A 19,303-nucleotide genomic window follows, 5' to 3' on the forward strand; every position below is an offset into this window, starting at 1 on the left:
TCGACGGCGGCAAAATGTAAAAGTTGAGTCCCTTCACTTGATGGTTTCTCTATTAAATTCTTGATCAATCGAAATGCGAAATGAGATTCTTCTAATTCTAGAACTTTCAACATTATTTCAAACTGAAATATGGTCGTATAACCTATACATTTATACAAATACCTTGCAAATTCAATGGATCCAATTTTTAATGTTTGTTAAGATAGAATTTGTATCTCGAAATCCAAATGGATGCAATCCTATTTTCAAAAAAATAAAAGAAAATGCATCCGGCCGCAAATACGTCACCATAAGTTGTTGGGTTTAGTGTAATTATTTCGTTTCCGTCTTCATCTGAAGAGTTTAACCAAGATTCGGGAAGCATCCACCATGTTCGATTACTCTTGACAAACATTTCTAAATCTTGTGATCCAGTCGCGTGTTTTGCTTCGAAATGGATGATTTTGCTTAGCAACCCAACTTGCGATATTTTCATTCGCATCGGCGTGGATTGATCAACAAGAATTGAAGCCGGATTCAATTGTCCATGAGCAAGTTTTCTAGCGTGTAGAAAATTAATTCCGTTTACAATTTGAAACAGAACTTAGGCGTCGGATAACATCAGCCCAGTGTACTGTCCATTACAGAATTGTTTCAATGTGGCATCAAACAATTCAATAGCAAAATATCTAAGCGAAACACAATAGTTTTTTATTTCCGAAATAAAAAAAGTAACAAATAATCACAGACCTAAGACAATTTTCTGGATTTTCTTCATAACCAAAAATCTTCTTGATATTATTTAAATTAAGAAATTATTGTGTGGTGTGTCACCCAATATGCCCCCACCTGTGATGTTATTGGCAGCTGTGCCAATCACTTTTTTCCAAGTGAACCACCTTCTCAATCAAATCACACCTCAGTGTCAAATTTTGTTTCTGATGCGATTCTGAGTCAGTCCAACAGAGCTCCTCCTCCAGTTACGTCATGGGAGGTTACGGCAGCGATTTACTCTTTGAACCCTAAGGCCGCATCCAGCCATGACGGTCTGTCCATGGCGATTGTTAAAGAATGTTACCCAGTAATCAAGATGCACCTATTATTTCTGCTTAACGCCTGTTTCAACCTCCAGTATTTTCCCTACAGCTGGAAAACATCCAAGATTGTTATCATTGGAAAGCCCAATAAGACTCATTACGGGAGCCTCAACAGCTTTCGTCCAATCAATCTTGTCAACAACCTGGCCAAAATTCTAGAGAGAGTCATTCTGTCACGACTTAAGTGGCACTCCAGTCAACTCATGTGGATCAGTGCGAATCAGCATGGTTTTTTGCCATGAAAATCAACTGAGTCCGCTGGCCATGCTCTTACATCTTTTATTGAAAAAACGCGTGAGGCTAAACAAGTCACAGCAGTCACCTTCCTCGACATAAAGAGCCTATTTGATGCGGCGTTGCATCCCGCCACTCTTTCTTCCCTGATCAAAAAGCTGTTCTTTGTATCTTGTCCGTCTTGAATTTTGTTTTCTGTCAAGTCGAACCGCTATATTGTCGCATAATGGCTCCACGAAGGCCCACACTGTCAACCTTGGATTCCCCCAAGGCGGAGTCCTTTCCCCATTTCTCTGGGTTATCCTCATCGATGATGTCCTCAGATTTTCGTTTCCGTTCTTTCACCTAAGGTCTGGCTATGCTTGATCATCACCTCCTCTCACAAGGTTCCCGATGTAGCGACGCACAACCTTAAACTAATGTGCAAATCTGTTTCTTTGTGGTGCTCTCAGTCAAAGATGAACCTCAATGCTCTCCAAACTGTCCTAATGCTTTTCCATCACCAATTCCCAAATGCTTCCCACCTCAGCATCTCTGTCAACGATGTATTGATTTTACCATCAACTGAAACAGTCTTCCTAGGCTCAAACTCTCACTCTTGACTCACTGCTCAAATAACTTCCGCACTTCTACGCCAAAGCTGTGGCCACCAGAAAAGCGTTTTTTGCTATGCTAAATTGCCTGCACGCCTCTTGGGGCCTGGACAGAAAACGCATTCAATTTCTCTATCTCACTGTCATTGAACCTATCCTGCTCTATGGCTGCTCTCTTTGAGCCCCACTTCTCAACTCAAAGGCAGGGATTTAAAAAGCCAGATCCTGAAAGTGTGCTTTTCTTACAACCGCAATTGGTGCTTTTAAAACAGTGTCGACCGAAGCCTTTCTTCTCTTAAATGCAGCGATTCCTATTGAATTAAGGGGGCCTAAAATCACCGCGACACGTCTCCGTACTTGCTCAAACGAATTTTCGCCCGCCTCACTCAAATGGCTTGCAAAATTCTTTCCTTGCATTGGCACCCAGATCAAAGTTTATCCCACTAGCCATTTCACGGCGTCTGCGTGCCCGCCTTGGGTTACTTGGCTAGTTTCATCGGCCAATGCATTTGCTCCCTCCCTTCTAATGCTCATACTTTGCGTCTACTCTTCGGACTTAGTCGGATCGCTAACACTTTCAACTTCTGCATTCTTATTATTATCGACCACTAAGGTATTAAGGCGATTTAGAGCGGGACTCTTGAGTCGTCCGTTGGTGAGACAACTGCAACTCAAGTTTGTGCCAAGACTGCGCTGCTTATCGCATGCTCGACTGGTCATGGCTACTCAAGCGTCGAGCTTTTCTCGCCATCTACCAACATTTTCTTCTTCATGTCAAATCTGTCCAAAATGTCTTCCTTTCACCGTCTGAATCGCGAGACTTTCTTACAATTAGCCGATAAAGCTACACTCTTTACTTGTCTTCCTTCCGCAAACAAACCCTGGTTTGGCCTGGCTAATGCAGCTGCGAAACTTGGAGGCCCATGTTGCTCTTCCTTAGTGCTTCTGCGACCGTCGAAAGAGGCCGTGAAGCTGTAAATCCGTCTGTCTGTCTCTTCCATTTGGGACCGAGAGTGGACCAGAAGCTCGCCGGCGCCAACACCAGGGTTTTCTTTCACCATTTTAAGTCGGCAGCGGCTATCCTCAACTAACACCTTTCCAAACAAGTTGTCCAAATTCTTTCTGGGCATTCTTTTCTCAACTCCCATCAACATCACTTTAGTTTGTAGGACTCTCCTGCCTGTGGGTGTGGTTCTCCCCTCGAATCTATAGATCATTTTTTATTTGGCTGCCCTCGTTTCTCACTTCCCCGCTCTCTTTTCCGCACTGCCTGCAGTAGCTGCAATATTAGTTGGCCACCAACTCTTTCATCGATCCCGGCTGATCGCGATGTATGGGAAGCCATGTGCCTCTTTATCCATCAAACTAAACGTCTCCGCTGGGGCTTCTCTTGAGTTGCCCCGCGTACTCCACTACTCTGATCCTCTCTCCTCTTGTTTCATATAGGCCTGTTTTTATATTATTCGCTGGTTGTGACCCTCGTGTGGCATTCTGGGCCCCAAGACCTTCTTAGGCGACCCCAGAACGCAGCGAGCAACTCTCAACAAAGCTTGGTGGCATATTTCTCTGCTCCCGCTCACCCGTGATCGGCAGGGTGTGAGAAACTGTATCTCCAAAAATCTAATTTTTATTTCCGATCTCCCCTCCTTAGCTAGTCAAAGTTTACCCACTGCAACTGCGCCCTCTGTCTCTGCGATGGTGCTAGGCTGTAATGGGGGCCGTCGGCTGACGGCCTTGGAGGTTCAACCATGCCGAGTAGACTTAAAAAATCAGTGCCATTCGGAGCTCGCAGAGGTGCCGCCCGCCCAGTGTGGGGTTAATAGGCCCAGTTTCCCCTTCTCATGTACATTTTATTCCGTGTATCTTTTGTTCCAGAGCTGATGCTCTGTGCCTACGATGTATTTTAACTCTGTCCTCCGTATAAATGTCAATACATTCGGGCAGTACTCTGTCAAGAGTTGCGCCCAGTTTATTAAAAATATATATATCCGTCGCCAGATTGGGGTTTTAGCATCTAATGTTGCAACTTGTTCGTTCCTGCATAGATAAAGAAGACTGGTTTTGCATGTGCTATCCTTTTTTTCCCTATCCCTACTGACCCCGAGTTTCTGTTTTGCTTGTCCTGCCTTTAGCAGATAAACTGCTGTACTGCACCGTGGCTACCAAGGGTGTTGCAGACGAAGATTGTTTTCCTTCTGTCTTGGTAAAATTCTTTGCTGGCGTTTAATAGTTTTAGGTAATTTTGCCTTAAAAATTTTTATTAAGAAGTCATATTGTATTTCATTTTGACGTTTCCCAATTGCAAAAGCAGGGAATTCAATTGAATCATTGCAATTGAATAGAAGTAAGCAGAGTGTAGAGAAGAAAACGTACACTAGAGGGTAGGACAAGCAAGGCAGAATCGGGAAAATCGGAGAAAGGGTAGTAGTCATTTTAGCCTTTTCACCCAAAACAAATTGTTAAAAGCGATTTTTTTAATGAGCTTTATTTATATTAATGTTCTTTTACTCTGTGTAAAACCCGTCCAAGAAAAAATAAAGGGATCATATAAAATAATGTGTTTAAATATTATTTTTTCGCTAAATGGTGTCTTTTTATTATAAAAATTTATTTAAAAAATACAGGGTTAAAGAGAATTGCAATATTAACTTAAGTTCCAATTTTTGTTTATTTACAATGTTATTTAATATTTTTAAAAAATTAAAATCTATTGAAAAATCGGTGAGCTGTCGAAAAAATCTTTGCGCGTTTTAACATGGCGCTTATGGGGAAACGAAAAGTTTTTAAATCTCTCCCATTTGTAACCTAATCTACCTAAAAATACGATCTTAGTCTCATTAAATTCGATGTTTCTTCTACTTTAAGTTGATATTTAAGGCGGGACCGATTTTTCTGTAAGTTATTCATGTTTTTATAGACCCCCCAAGGCCCCAATCGTCAATTTCAGTTTTAGTAATCAACACACCCGCTGGGGGGCTATGTCGAACAAAAGTTGCAGCGGTTATGACAAGAAGCCCCCCAGCTTGGAGTGCAGCCCCTTCTAGCGGGTAGCGGCTGTGCTCATCACCACCAAACCCTGTGTTACTCACTAATGCAAAACACTTGGGAAAATATGCAAAATTAGGGCCTAGAATATCGGTTATAACTCCTAAACGAATGTTCCCTTTGGAAAAATACGAATGACTGTGATAGAATGATTATTTAGCTATCGAATGAACCCAAGGGAGGATTTTAATATGCTAAGATGTCATGAAAATACTGTTTAAAAAAAAACATTTTTCCCATAAGCGGCTGTGTTAAAAACGGAAACACTTTTTCGCGCGGTAAAAAAATGGGTTTTACGTTGGATTTTTTTTTTGCACACTAAATTTATACCATTTAATATTTTTTTAAATCTTTTATTTCAACCAGAAAGTATATTTACACGGATAAAAAAATTTAAAATCACGATTTAAAAACATGTTGTACACGATATTTTTCACAATTATTTTAAACATGAGTACATTGTTATGATAAAAACAGTGCTCACGAAGAAAAATACTACTAATAATTTGTTTGGGGTTAACTCCCTTTTTGGGCACAATTTGACTAGGGTACTAATGCCCATGGTTCCTGCAGAGCTATAGAATACTATTAATAGTATATTATAATATATAGAATATTATAATAGTATTCTATAGCTCTGGCATAGACAAAGACCACTGGTTTATGCTCTTCATAAGAAAATTAACATGGCCAACTGTCGCCAACATTCTTGCTACCCTCCCTCCTATTTCTCCAATCTTGGACTACTTGTCCTGCCCTCTAGTGTACGTTTTCATCTCTACACTCTGCTTACTTCTATTCAATTGCAATGATTCAATTGATTTCTCTGCTTTTGTAATTAGCAAATGTCAAAATTAAATACAATTTGACTTCTTAATAAAAATTGTTAAGGCAAAATTACCTAAAACTATTAAACGCCAGCAAAGAATTTTAGCAAGACAGAAGGAAAACAATCTTCGTCTGCAAAACCCTTCGTAGCCTCGGTGCAGTACAGTACTTTGTCCGCTAGAGGCACTACAAGCACTCGGGGTCAGTAGGGATAGGGCTAAAAGGATAGCACATGCGAAACCAGTCTTCTTTATCTATGCTCTGGCTCTGGTTCCTGTTAAAAAATTGTCCAAAAATAAAATTTCTTTAAATCGGCTTTCGTCAAATTTGGCGCCGTTGTAAAGGATAAAACTGACATTTTGAAAGACAAGACAATTAAACAACTAATTAGAGGTTTAGAGCGTAGGGCTATTAAATACTAGCATACTTTTACTTTCATGCATTACTGCAATTTGTGCTTCATACAATCATATGCTACAAGACGAAAAAATAACACAATTAATTTGCAATCACTAGGTATGAATAGTTGTGATTGAATATAGTATTTTCATGAAAAGTCTTTGTTAGATGGATGCTGTAACATTTGTGCAAGGGATTTGCAAGACCATGTGCCCAGCAGATGAATACGAAATGTATTTAGTAGTCAAGTTAATCCACATTTGAAGATTTTTCTAATGTAAGTTATTGCTTCGTGTTTTTAGAAGAAAGGAACACAACTTGGTCCGTCCCTTTGAAACATCTTTCCTGTCTGCTGTCAAGTGCTACAGTAGGTCTGCTGCTGGTCAGTCATTTGCCAGAAACAGAAATATAAGAGATCTCTCCACACTAGACAACACAGTCCAATACCTCTTCCAACAGTAGGAATCAAATAACTGGTTATAGCCGATGTTGCTAACAATAACCCATTGATTTATTATAGGATTCTTGATAAAAGAAAAACACACTTACCACTGTTGTATGATTTTGTATTTGATCGCCTTAGAGCTGTTCGCCAAGACCTGGTTGTTCAGGGGTATTTGGAAGGATATAGTGGATCAAAAACAGTGGTTGTTGTAAAAATTCTTGAGTATTGTGTCAGGTTTTATGTCTACTTTCAATTCAGGTACCTGCTTGACAAGTGTCCTTAATTTTTTTTTTTATTAACTCGTAATGAAATTTTTCTGTAGGTTGTCTCATCTTCCTCCATCTGCATTTAGCAGTCATATTAATCAAAATCATATTGATGAGTGCTTAAGTCAATTACTTCATCTCTACTCTGAAATTGAAGTGAAGAATTCTGAGTTGCTTCATCAAACAAATTATATTGAAATCGAAGCCCTTCATTTGCTGTTATCGAAAGGCTCAAATGGTCTTCACCGTGCAATTCAACTACCCTACAGGACGAAAACGCACACCATAGTTAAAAAATCTATTGAAATCAGCATCTCTCTCTGGCTTGGAAATTTTGTCAGAGCAAATCGAATCGCACAAGGTTTACCGTTGAGCCTTTTATTGGCTTACCGTGCAAACTTTGCATTTCTTCGATCGAGAGTTTTAGAAGTTTACGAACGCGGCCATCGGTCACCACAAGGATCCAAGTTTCCTCTTGATAAACTGTCACGTTATTTATTGTTTGATACTACACAGGAAACCGCCGATTATTGCGCTGAGCATGGTCTTTTGCTGGATGAAACGGGTTCTTTCGTAATCTTCAAAACCGGGACCACATTAAAATCAAGCGCATCTTCTCAGTCAAACAACGTTTGCGACAGAGCAATTGAAGAACAATTGAAAAATGTCCGAATTAGCAACTTGCTATATGGACAGAGCATTTGAATTGGCCAGAGAAGCTTTATCAGTCGGAGAAGTTCCCATTGGTTGTGTTTTGCATCTTGAAGGTGAGTTCTTGGTCTTGTGACGTTTTACTAGGTTTACTAGCTATGATGTTTTACTGAAGTCTTTTTTTTTTTTTTTTTTTTTTTTTTGTGTTTATGATCAGGTTATGGTATAATCGGTGAAGGAAGAAATCGTGTGAACGAGACGAAAAATGCTACGAGACATGCTGAATTAGAAGCAATCGATAGTGCTTTATTGTGGATAGAAAAGAATACTAGTGAAAGTTACTCTCAAGTGTTTGGAAAAACAGAAGTTTGGGTGAACGTGGAACCTTGTATTCAGTGTGCTGGAGCTTTACAAATATTAGGCTTCGCCCGTGTGTATTATGGTTGCTCTAACGAACGGTTCGGCGGATGCGGTTCAGTACTCGACGTCTGCGAAAAGGACAAACGCTTTCAACGTCTTCAAATACAGGGTGGAATACGTGCGAATGAAGCTATTGAGTTGCTAAAGGATTTTTATCGCTGTGAAAATCCAAATGCGCCCAATCCTAAGTCGAAAGAAGGGAGAAAATAATGAAATTGTTTCTTGTCACTGTGTATCCATATATTTCTAATTCTAAGTAAAATAAAAGTTTTGGTTACAAATCTTTCTTTTCCATTTCTTTGCGTTTTATTATTTTCCGCTTATGTCCTAGAGGAAATTGGCACTGTCGCCCTTATGTGAATATGGGACATGGGATCGTCTGCATTCCTAGTCAAGACAACAGAGTGTAGTCTATTTTCACCATGCTGAGAAGAGTAGTTTTACAAACATTTCGCCAAGGTTCACTAATCTTTTATTTGATTTAATTTCATAAATTAAATAATGAAGAAAATTTTTTATGTAGGATTAGCTCAATCTTTCTTCAAAAGAAATGCGGCTTCTTTAAGCGAAAGTGCTGTAACTCAGCACCCTATTGAGACGTCAGAAGAAGCCGGCGCAAAATCGGGATCTAAACAAAAGAACGGAGATGAATCTGGAAATACTGTGGTTGTCGCACCACCAGAATTTAGATTCATGTATCCTGAATTTCTCCCTGATCCAACTATGGAACGTAGAAATAAATTAAAAGAGAAACTTGAAAGAATGGACATGCTGCAAAGAAGATCAATTATAGAAATTCCAGAATTCTACACTGGTATGTTAACTACTTCATTTTTTTTTCCGGAAATAGTATTGACATCTCACTTATGCCATATTCTTCTAGGATCCATTATGGCTGTTACAGTGGCTGATTCAAATTCTCCCAATAAATTTGCATGCTTCGTAGGCATTTGCATTCAGAGAGGAGGCAGTGGGCTACAAGCATGGTTCATTCTTCGTAATGTTGTTGACAGACAAGGCGTGGAAATTCTGTATGAAATGTACTGCCCTCTCATACAGAAGATTGAAGTGCTTAGGTTAGAAAGGCGTTTGGATGAATCATTGCTCTACCTGAGGGATGCATTACCAGAGTATAGTACTTTCCCATTTGAAATGGAAGCAGAGAGACGATTAAATAACTCTGTTGTACCTATTAATCCTATCAAAGTAATCAAGTTGTTGATTGTAAATCAGGATGTATCACTAATGTTTTTTGTTTGTTTTTTTACAAGGTAAAATTACGACCACGTCCTTGGCTGGAACGTTGGGAACGTCAGAACCTGCAAGGAGTAGAAGACCTTAATCTTCCGCAACGTTACTATGACAGAGCTAAAGAAGTTGCGAAACCATGGGAAAAATACGATCTCATGTTACAGTACAGGTAAATTTCAACTTTTTCTATTTGCGGTTATGTGGATTATTTTCAAATGAACATGTATTAGGAAAACTATCCCGGCCGAGGAGCAAGAGAAGATATATGCAGAAGTGCATTCTCAACTTCAACAACAGGACTTAAAACGAAAAATAAAAAGACGTCGAGGCCCAAGTAGTGAACAATAGTGTGTTTGATGTAGTAATAATACAATTTTTCAATGGACAAATTCATCTACAGCAACTTTCATAAAATTTATTTATATATATTTTTTTAAATATTTAATCAACAAATAGAAATATTTGTAATTAGTAAAATCTCTTAAATTATTATTAATCCGCTGAAATAGCAATCTAATAAATTCCTGGACCCCTATGTAATCAGTAGTTTAAAATGAATTTCAATTCTTTTGAAATATCCCTTACAAATAACCATTTACTCAAAATTTCATCATTTCCTTTAATTGACCAATGCTACTTGGAACATTTGGAAACTGCTTGAAATTTCATCAGATAAAATTCATACTACTTGAAACTTATACACTAATCAAATTCAGAACACATTATACATCGGTTTAGATCCGTTTATTGAACTCATCTGTAAATAGAATAAGTGAATTTCATTAATTTAAATTTTGGCTTGTGAATGACTCGTATTTTATACGAGTTGGACGGGATGCCAACCCCAACCAAACCAGGCTTTCGGGTAACATTCCCACCTGCTGTAACTTAAAATTCAGCAGATGACATGACCTTCTACCTGGGGACTTACCATCATTATGACAAGCAGGCGCGGATCTACTCTTCTGGGACTTCCAGCTCTCCGTTGGCGACAGCATCGGTAACATCACGAGGAGTTCGGCCATCGATCGTGCAACCCACAGACTAGAAGATATGGGCCTTAAGTTTCAGAAAAATGATAAAACAGAATAATTTTAAATTACCATGCAGGTTCCCAAAATTTCCTTAACAGTTCCGATGAGGTATCTGGATTGAGACCTGGTCCTCATGATTCGAGCAATTGCAATGACCTCATCAAAAGTAATGTTGCCGTTGTGCTTGACTAAACAAAAAAATAATTAACCACTGCAAAGAGTCAAATTTTGAAGTGCTATTACTGTTCTTTTGCTTCTTGCGATCACGAGGGGGCTCCTTGAGTGCCTTGATGACTAAGGAAGAAGCTGATGGAACAACTGAAACAGCAGCTTGACGATTCTGGATTGTCAGCTGGACAGTAATCTTCAAACCTTTCCAGTCCTGGGTTCCCTTGGCAATATCTTCACCAACCTTCTTGGGAGACTGTAGACAGAAAGCATAGGCAAGTCAGTACAAACATCGAATTTGAACGAATATTCCAACTCACCAAACCCAATGGACCAATCTTGGGGGCCAAAGATGAAGTGGCACCAATTTCACCACCAACAGCACGAAGGTAGACTTTAAAAAAAAACAAAGTGTAAAATATTATCAACGTGTGGTGAGAAGCTTGAAAAGTGACGGGCAGACGGTTCCATTTAGCAACATACAACACTAAAATTTAACTTGAAATTTGGCAAAACTTACTGATTTTCACTTCTGAGGGATCGAATTTAGGAGGCATGTTGTTCGATGGATATTAGGTCCGACGAAATAAATGGATGCAACAAAACCTCGACAGTCGTATGGCGACTTGATATCGGAGTGAATGGGAAAGAGGCCGGCCTCAGCTGAATTGAAGTAAGCTGTTGCCAACTCGTTTTAAACACGAAACAAGCCTTAAACACTTCAGTCGCTACTCGCTGTAGAGTTGCTAGTCCCTAAATACTTCAATCGCGATATGTATATCAGTGTATCGAATATGATTTCACGAATTATTTGTGGATAATTGCATATTAACAGAGTAGTAAATTTAATATTATTAATTATTTTCATAGTCCTATTTTAAGATATTTAGTTTAATCAATCATATATTTAGATGCGATGCGGCTGTGTGACGCAGGCTACTACAAATATTTCGCGACATGACGTCATGTTGAAATGAATCCCTAGTTGCCTAGATTTCTTTTGCAAAAGTGGCGTGAAATTAATATTCTACTTTTATTCATTCTACTGATCTGTTTGTTGCGGGTTTAAAAAGTTTTATGGCTATAAAGCGGCGAACAACAACCTTTCTCGCCGTACGGCAAGAGATTGACAGACGTTTCCATAAATAACAAACATAGCAACGATTAAAAGAGAAAAGCTGCATTCCGCATTTCTCTCCGTTAACGATTTCGCGATTGCTTCGGTGCAAAACATTTAAGTCGAAATTTCTGACTATGAAAAGAATTCAACAACGTAAAGGTTAAGAGCGTGAAAGATTGATGATAGTTGAAGGCAAGCGATGTCGTAACCAGCTGTCTGACACGAACGCGAATTTTCATCTCCCGAGACGAGATACCAGAATGAACTTGACCTCGACTCTCCTGTAAGGCTATGCCGGTGGACATAATTCTCCAGCGCTAGCAATAAAGTGAATGAACGTAGTTCAGCAATTTAGTCAAATTGTCATTCATGCTGAATAATAACGAAAGATAAACTCCTGCGTCTGGAGTATACCGCCTTGTATAGTCTACGGCGTCTTGCTAAATAATGATCGCGTTAAGAAAACCATGTAGGGATGCCGCTTGTTCTAGCGTCCAAAAAGTCGTGAGTCTCATCGTGGATATTGTGTTCACAAAGAAATGAGAGAGATGGAAGACAGATTGTGTAACTGTAAGGTAGACATACATCTCAGACTCTAGGATATACGTTGCAAAGCTATTCTTCGTGGAGGAAACGATGGGGCAATGACCGGCCACATTGGGTGACCTTGGCCAGGTTAAAAAGTAAATTACATGCAGTCTGTTGGGAGTGGGATGTTGGAAGAACGCTATGGCCAAATAAGAGTATCGGCCCATCGTCAAAATGTTTCTCTTTTCCGGGTCAGGTAATGAATTGTTTTTTCTTTTCTTCTTTTTATGTTGCCCATCCGCCTCCTTTCGCCTTCCAACAACCAGGCGATGGTCATCTTTTTTCTCCTTCTTCATCAAATTGACTTTTCTTATATCTTTTTTCTTTTTTTAAATAAATAGTTTTGGGCAGCGCCCAAGCTTAAGACGTCAAGCGGAGATGAACGACCTTTTCTACGTGTGGTTATCTTTTTTTGGTAAAAAAAAACAAACTTTCTCCCTCCTTATCTGTTATTCGCTTTTCTTGATGTAGCGGTTGGATTTTTTTCATTTTTTTTTACCTGTCGTTGGGTGCGAAAGATGCATCAGACAAAAACAGCTGCGCACGAATTTCTGTTTCAAGCTCATCAATGACGCAAGCGGACAAATAACAGGAAATGACACGTTACTCGCCCCAAACAATTCAGAATGACCAACATAGTATATATCGCTAAATCGACAAAAAACGAACAAAATAATAGCCAAGCTGTTTCCAATAGCGGCCGAAATATGCTCCTAAATAAACCGCATTCGCTTGGGTCTATTGAAAAAAAAAGAAAAAAAAAGAAAAAGAACTGGAACGGTGACACTGTTTCGCGTTCCAACTATATGTACTCGCCTCAGTTTCTAGTTCAAGAAAAATGTGTGTAAACGGTCTCAAACTTTTTATTTTTCTACTATATACCTCTCCGGAAACGGAAGACTGATACTACTCGATAAAGTATTAAGTGCTTGGTTTTTTTTTTCTATTCTCTCCTTTTTTTACATGTGGCTGATCACGTGAAAACTTGGTATGGTACACCGTACTAGGGGCCATTCAACTCTGTATAATAATTGCCGAGGTACTCTAATTTTCCGAAAGAAAGAGATCATAGTATATTTCCGCGACACGGAATATAACAAAAGGTGAGTGACACATTGAGCAACGTAGAGGTAGAAAAACCCATCTTCATTCTCTCTTTAGTTTTCTTTCTTCTTTATTGCAAGTGATGATCGTGACCGTTGATGACTGGTACATCGGTCACCTGTTGAAGACATTCTTTAGTTTCTATTCTTCACGACTTCAGAAAAAAAAAAGTAATTTTTATATTTTACAGGTCTATAAATCATCTCTTCCTCTCTTTGTGTGTGTTGAAATCCCGTACGTTCGCTGGCTAGTAATGAGCCGTGGCAAAGTTGTTTTTTTTTTCTTCTTTTATCAAAATATTTTTCCTTTTTTTTTTCTTTCGGTCGCGAAGCCGTTGGCAGGACACACGCTGATTGGCCCACACGTATGCACGCGGGAGCCCTTAAATAGCAGAGAACCGTGAGCATATGCGGCCTTGTCAGGCAAGTCTTCTCCAAGTGTGCGGATCGCAGTCACGGAACTACTCTCAGAAATTGACTTGAAAATTCAGAATTTAAGATGAAGTTACTCGTTGTGTTGGGCCTTATTGTGGCCATCGCTTCAGCCACTCCCATCGATCAAGACGACAAAGTTGAGGTATAATGTTGACTTTGTTTGAATTATGTTTCGTATTTGAGCTTTTATTTGATTCGTGTCGTCATTTTTTTTCCACTGTTCGTTTTTACAAATTTCCTGTTTGGTTGTTGTGGTGACTCATTCAGGAATTGACTGTGGTGTCAATGCCCGATAAAGGTGAGCCAGCAGTGGAAGAACGCCAAGTAATCTCCAATCTTGCTAATCTGGTCGGATCTGCCAACGTCGCCGATTTGACGGCCATCATTCAGCAGCTCGTCAGAGAAGAGCTCAAGAACATTTTGGCCAATTTGCAAAATGCCCAGAATTTAACGACCACCACTCTCAGCGGTTTGATCAACGCCGACGAGTCCAACTCCGAGAAGCTCCTGCAGGTGGTTGTCAAACAAGAAGTCGACAAGCAAGCCGAGGCCAAGCCGGTGTACTTTTTGCCTCGTCGCCCGGGTTACTTCCCACCTCAGCACCCGATGTACTACGGACCGCAACAGGCCGTTCCTTATTACAACGAAGAACCTTACTTCTATCGCGGTGGCCCGCAGTGGCGTCGCATCAACCCAACCGACGAGACTCTCAGCGATATGGACGCCCTCGCCGAATTAGAGTTGCTGCTCAATGAGAAAGGAGAAATGTCCAGTGAGGCTCGTGGTCTCATGTCCAGTCTCTCGTCCACCACCAATTCGGCCAAGGCTAGTTTCAAATCGTTCGTCAACAACCTGTCGTCGGCATTGCCGTCGTTTTCTATCGTCAGGAAAACTTACTTGGTGCCCGGCTTAGCGATCAACGGCTAAATTCGACACGTTTATTGAAGAGCGCAAGCTTTTCCAGTACATTTACCGACGTTTTTCCCCAGCTCAGTATTTATATTTGGTTAATTGACAGGATTATCCCCTCATTGTTCTGTTTTACTTTTTTTATTATTACGATTTAACATGCTATTCGAACCTCAAAATACAAATTGTTGCACAAATACCAATTTTTATGTATTGGAAAAATTGCTGATTGACGTTCAACTTTTCTTTCGAAATATTTTTGACTATCTCTGAAAGCCGACGCCTGATGGGATAATTTTAATGGTTTTAAGTCTTATTATTTCACTCCTGGTTCAAGAACCTTCTTTCAAAAGCCCTTTACACGTAGACTGATCTTTAAATAAAGATAAGAATATATTCTAGACCTGGAATCAACCTTTCTAGAAAACTTTCTAGAAAATGATGCTAACCAACATGCAAGCTAACATGTTGTGTAGTCTGGCGATCACAGGGAATTTTACAGGGTGACCACCGACCAGATCTCTTAAATAAGAAGAGGGGTTCATCTTCTGTAGTCGCCTTCCTTTAGATGAATTTGAGCTTTAGACTCGAACTCCAGCACACCAGGAACTCTCTTCTGAGCCCAAAGATTGGCTAAAATTTTGTTATTGACATCAATAACGCCATAAAAGGACTGGTTCGCACAGGTAAAATTTAAATCAAATTATAATTGAACGTGAAATCTTGAAAAAAAAATTTCACAAATGCTTTTATGTTACACAGATTAAACAGAATGATAAGAGGATTTATTTTCGTCTGTCTTTTTATGGCGGCATGGGCTCATCCGATGCTTGAAGGCACACTAGATGATTCGTCATCCGAAGTTTCGCTTGAATCGGACGAAGTAAGGTTCTAGTTGCTTCGTTTTTTTTTTTTCATTTTTAATTCCACATTTTGATGTTGATTTTCTAGTCGGCAGAAAGCACTGAAGCGACCATCGTTCCATCCGGAAGCCCGTCAAATTTGACAGCCGAGATGCAGCAACTTATGCAACTTGAAATTTTTAACAAAACGAAAAACAACGAAACGGGATCTTTAACAACTCATAAAGTCGGCAGTTCATCCATAGCCCAGCAACTTCAGCCGGTCGCCATCCGCCCTTTCTTTTACCCGACAGCGTTCTCACCTTATTTCTTCCGAGCTGGTCCATACCAAACAGGCTATTATCGCCCTTATCTGATGCCCGTTTTGAATCCGTTTTATCCAACAAATCCAGCTACCGTTCAGGATGAAGAAATTTTGACGGCCAGACAGCCTTTTCCCGTTGACGACGAACTGAGTGAAGAGGATGCACTCAAAGAACTTGAAGCCATTAAAAAAGAGATGGCCGAAGATGCTGCCGCTAAACGTCACCAAGATAGGCTGCTGCTCCCCAGCATTTCGGTCAATCCAGACCATTCATCTGTAACTGTTTCGTTAAAGAGCTTCGCTTCACTTTTACGATCTTTAAACTCACGCGTGACCGTTACTTTGGCTACTAGAACGATTCTTGTACCCAATGTTTCGATTATTAACAACTGATTAAACTGTTTCGTATTTACTTGATGTGAAATTTTAAATTGATTATAGGATATATGGCACTCTTTCTCTTCTACAATAAAAAAGTGTTGCTAAATCGGACAGTTTTTCATTGTTGCATTTTTTTAGGTTATTTGGTTCCATTTCCACAATGAATAAAAAATATTTTTCCCTCTTTCAAATTTGTTTGTTTCCTTTGAATTGGATAGCATTGCTGAAATGCTCCAAAAAACACTGTAAGTTTTAATCACATAAAAAAAATGATAATTCAGCAGTATATAAGACAGTTTTACATAACTGTATAACATTATACGTTCTAGTGTTGGGTTGAACCTTCTTATAGTGAGAATCTTTACTTTTAAAATTATAAATGAAAATTTTAAGAATAATGATCACAATTTTATTCTTTTGCTGCTGGTGCGGTATATCCTAGAGTGTTTCCCCTTATCAAATCTGAAACGACCGGCATATTCAGTGTTACGAAAGGTTATTGACACCCAGTGTAGGGCGAAAAAGAGAAAACGGCGAGGGAGAGCTGACGGTGAAGGTCAACTTTACCTGGAATTCTTTGGCTGTTATTTAAAAAAAAACCTATTGCGTGTGCCGATCTCTCATAACCTACTTTAAGGTTATTGAAGTTCAAGTTAAGAAAGTAGGGGGGTGCAAAGAGGAGAATACAAGAGAGGGGGGACGCTAACTTTTCGGATAAATAGGAGGTGCGCATTTTCTAGTTGCAGCACTGAACTTTCGTCCGCCATTCAGTCCGCAACAGGATCACAGCAAGTAACCAAACGGTAACATTTTCATGGTTCATAATTTTATATGATTTCCACATTTCCTTAATATTTAAAAAAATATCATTCATAGAAGCCGAATCCCTTCTCTTGACGTGCAATAAATAACCTTATCACGATGAAGAATGCTTGCATGATCATATTCGCTGGATTGGTGGTGCTGGGTTCAGCGGAAGAGCCTTTAGACAGCAGCGAAACTTTTACCCAAGTCTATCCATTCGCCGAGCGTGCATTCTTTTATTATCCTACTGGAGCTGGAAACTTGTTCAATCGAGCGGGTAATCCGGCTCCATCAGTCGATTTTGACGACAACCCTTTTGATGCCGCCGCAGCAACCTCCTCGCAAGATATTCCCGCTGCTTATTTCGTACCGACATCCGACCTGTTGTCCATGCCCTACCCATCTAGAAGCGACCAAGAAGCGGACGAGAAAGCGGCAATGAAGCATCTGGAAATGCTGAAGGAATTGCATGACAAATTGGAGAGCAGTGAACAGAAATTTTTGAAGCCCAGTCTCTCGTTTGGTGGCAACGGAGTTACCCTCCCAATGAATGCGTTCGTGGCTATGTTGCAGAAGCTTTCGAAGACGGTCACCAAAACGGTCATTACGACTCAATTTACAACTGTATTTATGAATGTTAGCAACAGCGTTTCTGAAACGACTGATTCGGCCATTGTCGTCAGCAATACAGATACTAAGGCCACTACAACCACCACCAGCCCGGCGACTACCATCGCAGAAACAACTACTCCAACCATCTCGTCGGCATCTTCTTCTGTTCTCGAAACAACTCCCGTGATCGAATCAACACCCGTGATCGAACCAACTTCCATGGTGGAAACAACAACTTCCGCTATCGAAACAACAGCTTCCGTTATCGAAACATCAACTACTACTATCCCTGTGTCGGTCACAACTAGCACTCCTTTGGTGATTGTTACGACAATCACTACGACAATTCTCTAAATTTGTTACTGCGATAATTTCTTTCTCTGACAGATTCCTATTTCAGGTAGACTCTTCAATCGTACAATATATCTTTTGCTCAAAAATAAATGCCATGCCATAATCAATCCGAATAAATAATTAAAATCAATACAATCAATATTAACGCGAATGGATGTTTCTTTTTTAAGACATATTGGTCACATTTTTGGTTTTAAGGCAAATGGTCGCTCATGTTGCGATTGCTCCCCAGAAAGATAACCTACAACGGCAGCAGGAGATAGCTGTCGTTTTTTAAACTGTTTTGAACAAATTTTCAATTCTTTAAAAGCATAAAACTTTAAAAGGCATTGATTATGATGGGGATGACAACCGCTTATGAAATCATCGATGAACGGAAATAAATGATATTGTGTTTGAATACCTATGTGATGAAGGGAAAGTTAGTTGATTACGCCATGTTCTACTGTAGCTTTTTCGACCTTGAGATATGGCTAATTGACCATTGATGGAGTTCTTTTACAAGTCACGTACCGTAATCAGTTTATTAATTCACGCATTATGTGCATTATATGCATCGACGTGTTGACATCTAGAGTTAGAATATTCCTGCCTCACCTGGAACAGAGAGTGCGCTTAGTGTCGATGAGGTATACACATAATTTCTTACCATAATAAAGTTTGACTTAAGATATCATCCAAGCATTTTTTTCCTTCGCAATTTTTTTCTTGATTCGATTGCCCCTTCCTTGCCTTTTATATATGCCGCGATTTCCGGCGATTTCTCTTTTCTCTTGTTTTTGGAGGTGGAAAAATTTTGCCTTTGTTCTAGTAGGCGATAACTACCCTATTTACGAAAGTAAAACAAATAAGAAATCGCAACAACACCGCAGGATGGGATAGAAGAGTGAGTGGGGCTTATTAATCATTTTTAATAATTATTTCTAAGTTTCCACAGGAACTCTATAATAATTTCCAATAATTTCCCAACGTTATTTTGTTGACACAATGAACGGGTTAGTAAACGAGATAATGGTCACCCTTTATATACTTGACCGCCTTGGTAGTCAGAAAGGCAAATCTGAAAAAAGGTGAGTCCAAAAAGGCAATTGCCTTTTTGGTCAGGCCAGTTGCCTTTATGGCAGTTGCCTTTCTCTTTTTTGGGCTCTGAAAAGAACCGAGTGGGCCGAGATCCGAGTGGGCCGAGATCCAAGTGGGCCGAGATCCAGGTGGGCCGAGATTCAGCAGACATCCGTCTCGTGGCAGCTCTCAGTGAAGAATGGTACCTCCTGGCCTACCAGAGGGCGCTTATAAAGGTCCGGACGGCTTAGGCTCCATCCCAACATGGTCTCCACGTACGTACGGGCATGTCCGTACCAAAAACCGTCGCATTTCTAGCCTTCTCATTGGCTCACAGGCCTCAGAGGGACCAGCCCTTTTT

The 19,303-nt window shown here is 39.9% G+C and overlaps 6 protein-coding genes across 7 annotated transcripts; 5 read left to right on the forward strand and 1 right to left on the reverse strand.

Annotated features, from left to right (window-relative positions):
• The first annotated feature begins 6,060 nt into the window (after positions 1–6,060).
• Positions 6,061–8,236, forward strand: LOC124327834 (tRNA-specific adenosine deaminase 2-like). Of its 2 annotated transcripts, none has more exons than XM_046786849.1 (5): positions 6,061–6,408; positions 6,478–6,633; positions 6,696–6,878; positions 6,943–7,653; positions 7,755–8,236. In XM_046786849.1, the coding sequence occupies exons 4-5, from the start codon at positions 7,551–7,553 to the stop codon at positions 8,165–8,167; spliced, it is 516 nt and encodes a 171-aa protein (XP_046642805.1). In that variant the 5' UTR covers positions 6,061–6,408; positions 6,478–6,633; positions 6,696–6,878; positions 6,943–7,550; the 3' UTR covers positions 8,168–8,236. The 2 variants fall into 2 exon arrangements, with proteins under 2 accessions (XP_046642805.1, XP_046642806.1); XM_046786850.1 differs by having other exon boundaries at positions 6,061–6,292.
• Positions 8,237–8,294: 58 nt separating this feature from the next.
• Positions 8,295–9,593, forward strand: LOC124327832 (39S ribosomal protein L19, mitochondrial-like). The gene is made up of 5 exons (XM_046786848.1): positions 8,295–8,416; positions 8,481–8,771; positions 8,841–9,163; positions 9,229–9,377; positions 9,439–9,593. The coding sequence occupies exons 1-5, from the start codon at positions 8,380–8,382 to the stop codon at positions 9,554–9,556; spliced, it is 918 nt and encodes a 305-aa protein (XP_046642804.1). The 5' UTR covers positions 8,295–8,379; the 3' UTR covers positions 9,557–9,593.
• A 344-nt stretch (positions 9,594–9,937) lies between these two features.
• Positions 9,938–11,090, reverse strand: LOC124327835 (60S ribosomal protein L12-like). The gene is made up of 6 exons (XM_046786851.1): positions 10,931–11,090; positions 10,731–10,804; positions 10,486–10,666; positions 10,312–10,430; positions 10,140–10,252; positions 9,938–9,965 (listed from the first exon to the last, which is right to left on the reverse strand). The coding sequence occupies exons 1-5, from the start codon at positions 10,965–10,967 to the stop codon at positions 10,166–10,168; spliced, it is 498 nt and encodes a 165-aa protein (XP_046642807.1). The 5' UTR covers positions 10,968–11,090; the 3' UTR covers positions 9,938–9,965; positions 10,140–10,165.
• A 2,533-nt stretch (positions 11,091–13,623) lies between these two features.
• On the forward strand, positions 13,624–14,764 carry LOC124325956. The gene is made up of 2 exons (XM_046784536.1): positions 13,624–13,798; positions 13,924–14,764. The coding sequence occupies exons 1-2, from the start codon at positions 13,721–13,723 to the stop codon at positions 14,581–14,583; spliced, it is 738 nt and encodes a 245-aa protein (XP_046640492.1). The 5' UTR covers positions 13,624–13,720; the 3' UTR covers positions 14,584–14,764.
• A 461-nt stretch (positions 14,765–15,225) lies between these two features.
• Positions 15,226–16,296, forward strand: LOC124327879. Its single transcript, XM_046786906.1, has 3 exons — positions 15,226–15,251; positions 15,402–15,448; positions 15,517–16,296. The coding sequence occupies exon 3, from the start codon at positions 15,580–15,582 to the stop codon at positions 16,123–16,125; it is 546 nt and encodes a 181-aa protein (XP_046642862.1). The 5' UTR covers positions 15,226–15,251; positions 15,402–15,448; positions 15,517–15,579; the 3' UTR covers positions 16,126–16,296.
• Positions 16,297–16,821: 525 nt separating this feature from the next.
• On the forward strand, positions 16,822–17,990 carry LOC124327827 (integumentary mucin C.1-like). Its single transcript, XM_046786843.1, has 2 exons — positions 16,822–16,916; positions 16,990–17,990. The coding sequence occupies exon 2, from the start codon at positions 17,035–17,037 to the stop codon at positions 17,881–17,883; it is 849 nt and encodes a 282-aa protein (XP_046642799.1). The 5' UTR covers positions 16,822–16,916; positions 16,990–17,034; the 3' UTR covers positions 17,884–17,990.
• The last annotated feature ends 1,313 nt before the right edge of the window (positions 17,991–19,303 follow it).

This window comes from Daphnia pulicaria, chromosome 2, assembly GCF_021234035.1.
Source record: "Daphnia pulicaria isolate SC F1-1A chromosome 2, SC_F0-13Bv2, whole genome shotgun sequence".
In the NCBI taxonomy this organism is placed as follows: Eukaryota; Metazoa; Arthropoda; class Branchiopoda; order Diplostraca; family Daphniidae; genus Daphnia; species Daphnia pulicaria.